The sequence below is a fragment of the Pteronotus mesoamericanus genome, unplaced genomic scaffold, assembly GCF_021234165.1.
Source record: "Pteronotus mesoamericanus isolate MK-2021 breed Mesoamerican mustached bat unplaced genomic scaffold, CSHL_Meso_final scaffold_85, whole genome shotgun sequence".
NCBI classification, from domain to species: domain Eukaryota; kingdom Metazoa; phylum Chordata; class Mammalia; order Chiroptera; family Mormoopidae; genus Pteronotus; species Pteronotus mesoamericanus.
In genome coordinates this window covers 18,594,182-18,608,505 of record NW_026555329.1, presented here as the reverse complement: position 1 = coordinate 18,608,505, position 14,324 = coordinate 18,594,182, and the positions used below count along the sequence as shown (strand labels likewise).

The 14,324-nt window shown below is 41.5% G+C and overlaps 1 protein-coding gene across 6 annotated transcripts in view; it reads left to right on the top strand.

Moving 5' to 3' along the window:
• Nucleotides 1–14,324, top strand: part of DYNC1I1 (dynein cytoplasmic 1 intermediate chain 1) — a 297,318-nt gene that overhangs the window by 59,348 nt on the left and 223,646 nt on the right. For all 6 annotated transcript variants that reach the window (XM_054564271.1, XM_054564269.1, XM_054564270.1 and 3 more), the window contains one exon: nucleotides 12,008–12,123. In XM_054564271.1, coding sequence (XP_054420246.1) covers nucleotides 12,008–12,123 — 116 coding nt within the window. The remainder of the gene's footprint in view (nucleotides 1–12,007; nucleotides 12,124–14,324) is intronic.

The following is a 14,324-nucleotide window of genomic DNA, read 5'->3' as shown; positions in this document are numbered from 1 at the left end:
TCTTAAAACCCAATGGTATATAGGAATACGGCTTATGGTTTCATGAAAGCCTCACAGTTATATTTCTTCTGTTTCTTAGTATATTAAACTCTTAGTGGAGTTTTGAAATATTTGAAAGCAAAGAGAGAACAAGGAAAACCTGAGGCTGTGAGCAAGGGTTTAGTTGCTCCTACCCTGGAGGAGGAGCTTAGAGATTTCTGCAGTCCTTGGAAGACATTGTCAGGAGGTGGTGGCTTCTTCTTTCTCTCAATCTTCTCTTCATTCTCGGCTGAAGGAGAAGGTGAGTATTACTCCTGAATGCACTAGGCACCATCCCAACTGCTGTGGTGAAACAGACGTCACTGTCAATAACAGAAGTTAAACCCCCTCTATAAATGTACCAGAAGAACACATGTCTTTCAGAATGGTGAGAGGTGTTTGAGAAAAGCTCACCTGGCCATTCTAGAGGTCTTCCTGTGTCTTCAAGTTACTTCCATTTGCCTAACAGAACAGTGATAACCTCATTAGCCTTTGATTCAATTGCCCTGTTTTGACTTATTCTTCAAGTTTTGTTGGTGTTCTTATGTATTATGTTTAGACCTCTGGTTTGAATGAATTGATAAGGTTTCCCATGTAGCAATTTTCTTGGTATTTTCCCTGGTATTTTCTTGAGGATGATTTGGATTGTGTTCTTGAGCAAACTCACAATCTTTGACTCTTCAGTAACACCTAATCAAAATCAAACTCTCTGCAGAAATGGAAATGGAATAGCATCTTGTAATGTGTGCATGCACATATGTGTATATGTGTGTGTATCAAAGGTAATGGTAAAATGCATTTTAGAATCTATAACAATAGAATAAATTCAGAGCCATGTAAAATTTCAATAAAATTGGTTTTAACAGAGCCAATCAAAATTTGGTCTCAAGAGTGAGAGAAAAAGTGAAAATACTCATATATTTAGTCCTCAAACATTTCTTGAGAAGGTTCTCTCAGCCAATCTTGATTCTCTGCCCTTAAGAATCTTGTGAAAGTAATTATGGGATACTTTCTGTTCCACATTAGCAACTGGATTTAAAAAAGCATTCTTTTTTTATTTCATTTCAGAAAAATGAATATGGCTAGTTGGTAAGGATGTGTGCTTGTACTCTGGTACTCAGTGTCTTGAACATGTCTGTAATTTATAGTTTTATGTTAAAACTCTATTGGAGGTTCTTCTTAAGTGTCAATGTAATAAAAGGACATTCCTATAAAATTTTTATATTATCATTGTTCGTATGTATGTAATATTGGAGAAGACATACTTCTGAACCTTTTGTCCTGATAATTCTGAACTTTAAATTTCCTTTGCAAAGCGGGCACTTTATAGCAGAACTTTTACCAATGCTGTCAAGCTCTGTTATAACCATGACTATTTTGACTCTTCTCTCTTCCCGGAAATGTGTGAGATTTACTTGTGTTATGAAATTCAAAGCAGACCCTTTGGCTGCACCCTGTGCCTGTTGACTGAGCCAGACTTGACATTTGCTTCTGTTCAGGAAAAATACTTCAGCTGCCAAACTAATATCTCTGCACAGTAAGAAGTAAATACCATGGAAGAGAAATAAATACTTCCTTAAATGATTTTTTAAAATGTGAACACAAAATATGGAAACTCATCCTTCTTGATGTCATCAGAAGAGGTCAGCCATCAAGCTGCGTCTCAGTCCTTGGGAGGAAATGCCCACCCTGAACACCAATGGTAAACCCGGCGGCGAGGGGCTGCCGCGCCAGGCGCCTTCCTGTGTGGGGCCCCAGGTTGCGGTCCTCTGTGTGGTGTCCCATTCTCAGCTCTGGAGATCCGTCCTTAAGGTGTCACATCTTGATTCCTCATTACATTAGCATATGGTGTTTGGAAGATGAATTAACCTTTTATCGTTTTTAAAAGCCTCTTTCATATTACACGAGTTTCCATGCCCTTAGTTCCCTTTATTTTCTTTTCCAGTGGATGCAGTGTTATCTCATATGATTCTCAGTGAGTGGCCCCCAGGGCCACATGTTCTATTTTGTCATCTTTCCTCAGCTTCTTCCTTATATCTCATATAATTGGAAAACTCCTTACCACAAACTCATCCCCTGAGGTACTGGTTTTACCCCAAACACATCTTTGGATTCCACTATGTCTTCAGTTACACCGCTCACTTTTCTTTCCATAAGGCATGAAGTCTTGAAATAATTTCCAATCTATTTTTTTTTCTTTACCCTCCCCATATCAAGTAAATCTCTAAGGTCTACCCTTAATTCTTTTCCAGAGTCACAAACTACAGCATTTCCTTTGTATCCCCAGTGACATCACCTTGAGAGCTTTCTCATCACCCTGGAGCAAGTCTCTACTTGGGTAGACGGTTGATCACAAATCCAGTCGTCATTTCTCTGCTTGTCCCTTTTGAATTAATGCTTTGCCTGGATTCTCTGATTACTGAACCCACCCACCTTTGCCTGTAGATCCTTTCTTAATTTCCCCTTGGCTCCACCTCAGCTGCTAAAGTCCCACACATAACCTCTGCTTGCTTATTTGTTAAACAGAGAGATTTTGATTATTCATTACACAATTGCTTCACTAATATATTTTAAATGTCTCTTTGAAGCTGTCATTTTCTTACTTAGTAACATGTAGCAATTTCTCATCATCGGCAACATAACATCTAAGTTCTTTAGCCTGAGATCTAGAGCTCTCTGGTCTTCTGGTCTCAACATACCTCTCCAAATTTATCTTTCACTGCTCCTCAAGTTAAAACTTCTGTTCTGAAAAACTGGTCTCTCAGGTATAAAATATGAATTCAGTCTTTAGATTACAGAGCCTCCTCCCTAGAAGAAACACGGTCTCTACCCCTTTCCATTTGACTGAGTCCTGCCGATCCTCCAAGATGCACATCAGGCCTCTATTCTCAGCAAAACTTGCTTTATTTCCCCAAACACATACTCTGTCCATTAGATTCTGTTGTCTCACTTATTATGCGAATTCTCATGTTAGCTGTTACTGGCTACCTCGCATTCTTTTTAAAAAATTTTATTTATTTTTAGAGATGAGGAAAGGAGGGGGTAAAAGAGGGAAAGAAACATCAATGTGAGGGAGAAACTTTGATTGGTTGCCTCTTGTACATGCCTTGACCTGGGACTGAACCTGCAACCTAGGCATGTGCCCTGACTAGGAATCCAACCAGCAACATTTTGCTTCTTGGAACGATGCTCCAGCCAACTGAGCCACAGTGGTTAGGGTACTGCCTTTCATTCTTATTTGCTTGTTAATGAATCTGTTTGATCTCTGCATTCTCTCCATGTTCTAAGTATCTGGCATAGTGTTGTGCTTCAAAAATTGTTCAGGATAGTTGATCATGATGTTGGCTGACCTAGTGTCTTTGGAAGTTGTCAAGGACATGGTAGGTACCCACATAAGATTTCTGGACAAGGAAGAAATGCTACAATTATTACTCTCTCTGTCTTAGGGGCCTCTTCTTTGAGAAACCTCAGAAATTTGTAAGCAGCACAAGGAAAAACATCTCCAGTAGCACCATCCATGTATCTTGGGGATGAAATACTCACATGCAAAAAATCAGGAATAAAACCCAGCAGGACTGAGTCTGGGCCCACTGCACACATTCTTTTATTCCTTGGTTTTGACCTACTTTGGCATCTCGCCAAATAACTCTCCATCTCTAAGAACATCTGTTCCTGGTTTTATCTGCTTGACTTGCAGGTCCCTTCCCTGCTTCAGAGGCTGCTCTTTATTACAATGACCCCTTTTGATTTCTTGGTTTGTGACCCAAGTTCCTGAATCTGCACCTTATTTATCCACACTCCTCTCCTGCCACCAGGTCTAACAATATATTCTCGACATTATGATTTCCAGTCATTGATCACACTGAGGCTACTACTCAAGACCATCATTGAGAGTCTTTTGTAATTTACAATTTCTAAAATTTGAAGAGTTGCTTATATGCCTGAGGTATATATTTATTCTGGGTTTGTTTGGTTTTTTTGTTTGTTTGTTTGTTTTGTTTTTGAGGGGAACTTCACAGAAGCTCTTGCATAGTCATATCAAAAAAAAAAAAAAGTCCTACTAATGTCAGGCTCAGTCTGTCTTGTGGCTTTGCCTCCCAGTATTGGTGGGTCAGAAAATGAATCGTCCACTCTGATACAAGTGCATCTCTGAGGGCTATCTGATGGTAGCTTTGAAGTTCTCAGAGCAGCAACTTGCTTAATGGTTGAGCTGCCTGAAGCCACTTCTCTGATTATATGAGCTTCCTTCATGTGTCCAATACAGACAATACAGCAGTATGTATGTGATATTATTTACTTATCTTGAGTATGAAATGCAGAAACATCAAATTTCCTGAATAGAATTCACTGTGGTCTCAAATGAGAACATCAGAACGTTAGTTGCACTATGTCTAACTGATTCAGGAAGAATTTTTTTTTAATTTTTATTTTTTGTTCAAATACATTTCTCTCCACCTTCCCACCACCACTTCCCCCTGCCCCCCTCCCCTCCCTCCCTCCCTCAATCCTTTCCCACTTTGGCTTGATTCAGGAAGAATTTGATGATGCTTATGCTCAGGTGCTCTGAAAGCTTTCATGAGCTTTGGGAAGCTTTCAGGTGATGAGGTTCCTCTTGAGTCCACCCTCCCACAGTCAGATTTGGCTCCTGGTTGAGGCCAGTGGGCATCACTGAGGATCGATAGTCATGACAAAGCCCTTTTCACCTCCCCTGCTCAATCTGGCCACTGAATAGTAAGAAAAACTAAGCACGGGGCAACTACATAGCCACATGCAAACAAATGAAATTGGACCCCTATTTCACACCATATGCAAAATTAACCCAAACATCAATCAAAGGCTTCAATGTCAGAGTTAAAACTATAAAATTCTCAGAAGAATACATAGGTATAAACTCATGATCTTAGATTGGGCAATGGTTTCTTAGCTATGAAACCAAAAGCATAAGCAGCCAATGAAAACATAGATGAATGGACTTTGTTAAAATTTAAAACTTTAGTACTTTAAAAGATACCATCAAGAAAGTGGAAAGGCAACCCACAGAATGGGAGAAAAGTATTTGCAAATCATATATCTGATAAGGGTCTAATATCCAAAATATAGGAAAATCTCTTACAACTCAGCAATAAAAAAAGACAACTAATCCAATTTTAAAAGGGGCAGAGGCATTTCTCCAAAGAACGTATACAAATGGCCAATAAGCAAGTGAAAAGATGTTTGACATCATGAGCCGGCAGGGAAATACAAATCAAAGTCACAGTGAGATACCACTCCACACTCAGCTAGGATGGCTACACTAAAAAAGACAGGCAATAATAAGGGTTGGCAAAGACATGGAGGAATTAGAACCCTTGGACACTGCTAGCGAGAATGAAAGGCGGTACAGCCCCTTGGGAAAACAGTTTGTCCTTTCCTCAAAAAGTCAGGCACAGAATTACCGTGTAACGCAGCAGTGCTGCTCCTATTTACATCCAAATTCCAAGAGGAATGAAACAATACATCCACATAAAAACTTGTACACGAATGTTTATAGCAGCATTCTTTATAATAGACAAAAGCGAAAACAACTTAAATGACCACCAGCTGATGAATGGATTAACAGTCACGTGTTATGTCCATACAATGGAATTATTACTTATCAATAAAAAGGAATGTCATTCTGCTCTGTGCTATAACATGGGTGAACCTTAAAGCATTAAACTAAGTGAAAGAAGCAAGACGTGAAAGACCACATCTTGTATTATTCTATATATATGACAGTAGACAGAAAATAGATTAGTGGCTGTCGGGGACTCTGGAAACAAAAAGTTAATGTAATTAGATAATAGTGAGTTTACACAATTTTGTGAATATACTAAAAAACACTGAATTGTATGCTTTAAAGGGGGGATTTTATAGTATGTAATTTGTATTGCAAAAAAAAAAAAATTAAGGCAGGCTTGATCTTCAGTCTCTGATCAAAGAGCTCCGAGTTTCACTTGCTATTTATAACCACTCCCTAAACCCATATCCTTGTCATGTCAAAATTATTTTCTCATTTAAATTCTTTACCTTAATTCTTAAAGGCAACTAGGTCATAGTTTCTGTGACATCTCATGGGTTTTCCTTAGAACTCCACACGTAGGCACAGAACAATGACTCTCCACATTTTCAGGTCGCAGGGTCAGCGGCCTCAGAAGCTGAAGTTCTGTTGTTCGTGGCTTTGGAAGGAACAGAGGTCTTTAAAAAAAAAAAAAAGGACAAACCTAGGGCTTCACACTTTGAATTTTCATCATCTTTGAAAGGAGAGAGGCACCATGTCGTGTCTATGTATTAGAACTTCACTGGCAGTATACGTGAGTCTCGTGCCGTTAACGACAGAATCTTTCTATTGGGGAGTAAGTCTGCATAACCCCAACTTTCTTGTGGGTGGACATCACTGGCCATGCTGAAGTCACACTTTGTGCTTCATCTCCTTGGAAAATGAAACTTCCTAAGTATCTAGCAAAGCTATGCTAACCTTATTGTGGGCTTGTAGATAAAGGCATCTCAAGTGATCCAGAAACAGCAAGGGGAATGGGGACAGCGATTCGTGCAAAGGAGTCATCTTCTTGCGATTCGTAGTGTCCAGCTAGGACAAATGGGCAAACCTGAAGAGACTGGGCTGTGCTAGTGGTGGACTGGAAATCTTCACACCTTGAGCAGCGGCAAATACCCTCAAACTTCAAAGAGCTCCATTTTTTATTCTTTATCAAGAAACATTTCAACTTTGGTGCAGTATGGCCTTGCTCAGCCAACTTGCTCAGTCCAGTTGATCGAACCAGGTGGAGAGAAAGCTTCCAGAACCTTTAGTGAGGAGTCCAGTCCTAGCCCTGGGAAGATGCGGACCTCATGTCACTTCAGGCCCATGCCAGGCCAGCTTCTGAGGGATCTTGGTTCCACCCCCGCCCCAAGTGTCTCTGGTACCCTCTGGCTGATTTTTTTAGTTTTGGATCTAGGGTGGACTCTGGTGCCAATCCCTTAATATTTTGTGCGTTGCGGTCTCCTTTACCTGACGCTCCTCTCACCCTCTGTTCTAGCTCCGTTCACCTTTGCACCTGGCCCATCTCATGGTGCTTTATCATCTGGGTCCAGAGACGTCATCCCTATTTTGTGTGACTAAAGCCTCATCCTCTGGGATTTGGCTACAAGGTGGGGAGGTCCAAGTGAGTCTAGTTAAACAACGAATTTCTCTATCTTTACACACTAATTGTAACTCAGTGGTGTTCCGCCTTTAGTGAGCATCAGGATCATGGGCTGGGTGGAGTGAGGTTTAATTAAAACCCAGATTGCTGGGCCCTCCCCCTCCCCCAGGTTCCTGGTTCAGTAGGCTGTGAATTTGCTTTCTAGCCTGTTCTCAGGTGCTGCTGCTGGCAGTCAGGGGCCCCACCTTGGGGACCTCTCCTCTAGGACTTCTCCCATTTGGTGTTCTCTGTGTTTGTTAAATGCCACATTGAATCCAAAGAAATGAGGCCTTATACTTCTTAAAGGATTTTGAATCATTTTCTTACAGTTACTTAGGATGTTATATACATTTAATTTGACATACTTAAACTTTTATGAAAGCCTCTTATATTAGAATAAATTACCAAGGTGAAAATGCTCACTATGATTTATTAATAATGCCATGTCCACCATTGCAGAGATAACTGAAGTCTTGATTTACATTTCCATACCGTACCGTCTGCCTTTTCCTCCTTCAATTCTTCTCTTTTCCCCTCCCTTTCTTTTTCAAATATTTATTTAGTTCCTGTTTTGTACCTGACTGAACTAAGGCCCAGGATACAGAGATAAATCAGAGAGATAACTAAATTTGCAGTCAAGTCAGGCATGAAAAGAGGTGAACACAGTGGCATAGAACAGGGTGGTGGCGGAAGTTTGCGTGTGTACGGCAGGAGGGCAGGAGACCAGGAGACGGATGAGCTCAGCAGGCGGGGTGGGTGCGGCGGCAGCAGGGAAAGTGTCCCGGGGTCTGAATGGAAGAGCCAGCACGGACTTACGGCCCAATTAGAAGGAAAGGGAATTATAGTGGCACCGATGCTACAATGTTTTTTTTTTTCCCCTCCTTCTTTGCTAAGTAGTTTAATTTGCACCCTTGAATAAAATAATTATGAACTAGTAAAACCTTGGGAAAAAAAACACACGATGCTCAGTGTTTATGCTTTTAAAGAAAATACTATATAATTCAATTCAGAAAATAATTTGCAGCTGATAAAACTGTAGAACTCTTTTAAAAAGTTGAAGAAGATCAGTATCACAGGGTGGGATAAGTGGATGGATTCTGGGTCAACTGAGACAAACAGACCCTTTCCTCCTCCCTACTGGCCCAGGACAGACTCAGAAGTGAGGACTAACTAGGTCGGAGAGAGCACGCCTTTGCCAGGGAAGGGCGCCACCTCCTGGGCAGCCTTGCTGGGCTGGCTGAGGCTGGGAACAACTGTGTGGCTACTTCCCAAGAATCCTTTCTCATGCTTATAAAATGAACTCCTGTGCTTGGACTTCTACCTTACTAGGTTGTAAGAGTGTGCCTCAGTGAGCGGGTGGACATGAGTCATTAGAAAAAAGCAGGAGAACGAGGTTAATTAACAAAGCAGTTTTTAAGAACATGGCCCTCGGATTTACCGTTGAACAGAGCCAAGGCCTAGTGAACAGAGTCACTGCCGTTGTGAATTTGAGCCAATCACGTAAGGTCACTGAGCCTAAGTTTTCTCATCTGTAAAACTGGAATATGATTTTAATAATAAAACAAGAAAATATGTGCAAAGTGTTGACTGACCCAGTTACTAAAACAATGTGGCTACAAAATAGCCACAAAGAATAGAAGCATTTGATACAATAAACAGCATTTAATCAATCTGGAGATTGCATGGAAAGGTACAGTAATCTACCAGTACCCTGTAAGAAGTGTTATAGAAGAAGTTGCTCTAAAATTATAAATCATTTGAGACAGAATCATCCTTAAGAAAGAAGAACCATAAATCTATCAATGTATCTATCAACTGATCACATTGGAGAAATCCTATGATCACAACTCAACTTTTACTTATTTTTGATGGCCTGGGTTGAGTTGGGGTTGTGGACTCCCAAACACAGCAGTGAGAAACTGGTTGAAACTTTTCAATAACTATCGAGAAAAGAAAATAATTTGTTTAGTGGGATAAGATTACTTATTAAAGCTAAGTTTTGAAAACTGAGAAGTTTCATAGTGATAATATTTTTAGTTAAAGAAAAAGCAAACGGACTCCCCTGAGTAGCCAAAACCTATCCATGAAGCCGTACCAAGAAATTAAGTGTGTGATTCTTCTGTTGTTTTGGGGGTTTTTTTGGCAGATTTATCTTCAAATCTACTATCTTCAAGAACCTTTAATTTAAATGATTCACAAATCTTCTTTTTCTGGTTTTTGAAAACAAATGAGTGTCATTATAATAAGTCACAAAGATAAATTAAAAGTAGAGCTGCTTGAGTTGGGAGTTGCTTACTATGTACCAGGCACTAAATTAAGTGCTTTACAAGTATTAGCTTCATTTAGTCTTTACAATAACTCGGTGACATGTACCCATTATACAAATAAGAAACCTGAGGCTTAGAGGAGTTTGTCACTTGTCCAAAGCTTTCACACACCATTCGGCTGATAAATGACAGGTAGGGATTTGAACCCATTTTTATGTGTACATGACTCAACCATGACACTCTACTGCCTTACTAGTTGCTTTCAGGTTGCCATGGTGGATTTAAAATAGATCAGCCTCCTATTGCCCAGTGCCTGCTTCTGGTCACCCAGTAAATAAGACAGTAAGGTAGGCCTACAGCTTATGTCCCATGAGCAAGATGCACTGGAGTCCCTGCCTGCGGGTGTGGTACTGCTTCATGCGATGGTGGCGATCTCTGGGCTTCACACCGAAGTCCATCGAAGCCTAAGATCCAGGGTGACCTCTCCATGCCAGAGGTGACCCAAATTTGAAGTGGTGGAGTGCATTACCAGTCCATGTTTCTTCTCCATCCCTTTGCTTGTGATGAAGACTGACCTCTTGGGGTCTCAGAAAGGTGCTCTGGGCTACTCAACACCAGGAAGGGTTCTGTCTCCTGCTGTCATGGGGTGTCATCTCATATCTTCTTTTTCACATGCCTGAAGAAAGACCCCTTTCAGGGAGGGAAACATTCATCGCTGACCCAAGGAAGCTTTAAAATCATACCTGAATTTCCTACTTTGAGACTTGGAACTCTTTACCTTGCTTGGTACTTTCGTTTGTAGTCCATGTTATGCGTTTTCCCATAATTCTGTGTGGGGAGGCGGCATGGAAGGGCTTGGGCCCCAGCCCGACCCTCCCTACCGCTGGACCAGAATTCTGGGTGGATGAGGCCCTGCAGCCCTGGGGCAGGCGGAGCGTGGCCGGAGTCTTCCCTGGGACTGCGAGGCGCCGCTGGGCTTGCTCTCCAGGCCGGTGTGTGTGCCTGTGTCCCCTCTATGTGCATCTTAGATCTCACCTCAGTGTTCAGTAAGTCACGGAAAAGAAGAGAGTTTTGTTTTCCATGAATGGTTGGGAAATGGTGCATAGAAATTCCTTGTTGTGCTGTGCATTTTCTTTCATTTTATTATGACTGCTACTTAAAAAATAAATACAATGAGTCTGTGCCATCTGCTAGTCATAATTAAAGGCAATAATGTGAATGGAGTATGCTTCTGCTAATCTCAGTGAGCTAGAGAATGGGGGATTTTGGCTAAATGGTTATTTCCCCTTTCTCTCTTCCCTCTCTCTGTTTCACATACATGCTGTACACCTGTAAGTTTTTTAAAAAATATAATAGGATATGTTCAATATTAATACTAAATGTGTCTACAAATATACTTTTCTAGAAAATATCACAGATTTATGTCTAAATTATGTCTACGTGTGTGGATAGTACCTACATTATATGTATGTGGTTCATATACATTACCCATGACAGTCCTAATAGTAAATACTAGTAATATCTCCATTTTACAGATGAGGAAACTGAAAGCACAGAGTGGTTAGATAAGTTGTTCAAGGTCACACACATGGCTAAGTGGAGGGGCTACTGTTTGTGTGCTTAATCACGAGTATGCTGCTTTCATGATTGACGGTCTCCTGGGCGACTCAGGAAGCTCTTTTGCAGTACTTTGGAACTCACCGTCGAGAACCTTAGGTAGGAGTTTGGCTTCGTGGAGAAAGCCCTGGACCAGGACTCAGGCCAGCAGCATTTCAGCCCCAGTTCTCACTTTCCTCATCTGTAAACTGGAGATGATGATAACGTCTGCCCATGTGCCTCACAGAAGTGAAGGGCATCTGAACACACGTGAAGTGCTACCGGACTGCTCAGAAACGATTCTTTACGTGGTCACATGGGGACCCCAAGCTAAAACTTTATCACTGTTACCCCAGTGCCCTGTTCATGCTTCTGTGCTATATCAATGTGCCTTTAGACAGATACGCGTGCCGATGTGTGGTGGTTACTCTCCTGGAGAAAGGAGAGGTGTGATGCTCCCCCTTGGAATATCTTCTCATCGCCATGCAGAGAATACGTTAATCCACTGAGGAATCATCTCCCTTTTCTTCACATTCGAGAAGCATATTTTTCTTTTGTTCCTTTCCCCTAAGAGACTAGAACTGTATATTACAAATGAAAATTCCCTTTATGAATTTAAATCAAGCAAAATCAGAGATGCTCGGACTGGAAGGGGTCTTCATCTGACCTGGACCAACACCTTAGAGAGAAAAACTGACAGTCACCATGAGGAACCCATTAGACACCACCCAGCAAATTAAGGCCAAAATGGGCCAAGATCCCAAGCGTCCCGACTCCCAGCCCAGGGTCCGTGCTACTTGCTCACCCTGACCCTTGTACCAGAAGCTGAGATATCTGGGGCTTGCTGCAGTCCTTTGTTTTATTCCTGATAGCTCTTCTGCGCGGAATGCCATCCCTTTCTAAGCATTTGTCCTTTGTTGCTTGCAGACGGAGACTACATAAGCTGGGAGTGTCGAAGGTGACCCAAGTGGACTTCCTGCCCCGGGAAGTAGTGTCCTACTCCAAGGAAACCCAGACTCCTCTGGCTACACACCAGTCCGAAGGTGAACTGTGTCTTTTGTTTACTTTCCATATTCTCTTTGGAGAAATTGCCAAGGGGTCACATCCTCCTTGTTGATTTCTTCTTTTACCATGAGATCTTCACAGAACACAAACATAATGACTCACCGAAGGCTTAAGTTTCCCTTGTCTCTGATTTTGAAAGCTGTAAAAAGAGAACCCCGTGATACTCCTCCAAGGGAAACTTCAACCTTAACACGGATAACTTAGTAAGGTCACACTTTGTCAAAACTGTGTGGGAGGCGGGCGGAATCGTCAAAGGGATACAAGAGAAACTTTTCTAAATTTTATCAATGAGAAGAGTGTGTACATTAAGATTCATCATTTGCAGGAGTCAGCAAATTACAACCCACCACCTGTTCCTCAAAATAGTGTTGTAAGAATACAGCCCCACCCAGTTGTCTATGTTCATATGGTTGCTTACTGGTTGCACTTGTAAGGCTGAGTAATGGCGACAGAGAATTTATGGCTCACATAGCCCCAAATCTTTAATCTGGTGCATAACAGAAAAACTTTGCTGACCCTGGACTTACTTTGCTGACCCTGGACTTGCTTTGCTGGTTCAGATGACAACACACTAGAGTTTCTTATCATAATTTAAAAAGCTTTTCAATGCAAGCTCAGCAGAGGTGAACGGGGATTGAACTCATGCCTCCTTTGTACATACCAGAAACATCAAGTGGAAAATTTGCATTCAAATCTCTGGATTAAAAAAAATACACTCCTAAAAGAAGTTGAAGCTGATAAATCAAAATGCCTCCTAGAAGTCAAAGATTACACCAAAGACCTTGGGCGTACTATTTTAAGTACAAATAAGTAAAGATTGCATTGTTTGAGAATGGTATTATTGTTATAGCTAAGCACATTCTTCTTTTTACTTTATGTTGTTCGATTGCTTGGCATGGTGAAGAGGATGCCAGAATTCTGGTTTCACTGTTGTTGCGCAGTCAATACTGTAAAAAAGCCATGAGAATGAAAAATGATTCACATTCCCTGCTTGGTTTACAGCAAATACATAAATCAGTGCAGTTTGTGCAAGCTACAGAATTTTTCAATTCGGGGTTTAAACACATAATGTCAAAAGCAAAGTGAAACCTGATTCCTTGAAGTAGAGCGCTGCCTGCAGGCCTTCTGAGACCCTTTCCTGCGTAATGCTGGCTGGCATGGGGACTATTCGATTCCTTAGTAGCAGGGCCTCCATTTTTCCAGTCCCATAGCAAAATGAAATGTTTAGAAGCAAACAAGTAGCACCCTCTGGTGGTGAAATTTGAAACCACCCACTGCAACAAATGTGAGACCTGTCTGTGTATTAATGTGGCAGAAAATACAAAGTTAGAAAAGCCTTTGGGAGTTTACCTAGTCTATCCTTGGGCCTCCAAGCAGATCTGGAAGATCGTTGAAAAACAAACTCACCACCCAACCCAAACATTTGTTTCAGTTAATTTGCTGCCAAAGGTATTTGCAGACTGTAGCCTGAGCTATGTGTATTTAGCCCCAAATTTGACTCATAACATAAAGTTATACAATGGAAATAGGAGAAGGAGTGAAAATTTTTTGAAAATGCGTAGACTTCAGATATTGGAAAAGGTACAGAAATATTTACAAGGGAAGATAAATTAAGGATGAACAGGCATCAACTCCAAACTTTTAAACTGGTCACATCAAAAGGAAAAGGCTGTGCATTTCGTTTTATGGCCACAGAGAAAGCTCAGGAGCCCTCACTGCGCTGTGGTCCCAGCAGCACGAAAGAAGGAATTTCTTTCTCAGCTATCGGCAAAAGTCCGTTCTGTTCTGTTAACAGAACTCATGGTTGCGTTTTGTGGTGATGGGTGTTTCACCCATCACCCAGTTGTTCAGATTCCACAATCCAGACTAGAACTCAAAACTAGCTACTGTACCTCTAGATATTAAAGCCATTCCCAATGGGTTTAGACAGGAAGAACTTTAGATTTGGGTTCAGCAAATTGTCCTCTCATCACAGACGATCCCTTGACCTTTGGCTGCCTGGAGCCATCCAGCTACCTGGCTGATGAAGGTGCCCAGTGCTTTGCTTTCACCTGCTCTGTGAAGGGAGGTGGCAGAGGAAGAACCGAGGGCAGCAGGGGGCAGCAGTCAGTGGCAAGGGTCTACCATGTGGCAGGTTTGGGTTGGCTTCCAACTGGGGAGCTTGAGCCACGGCAACGTC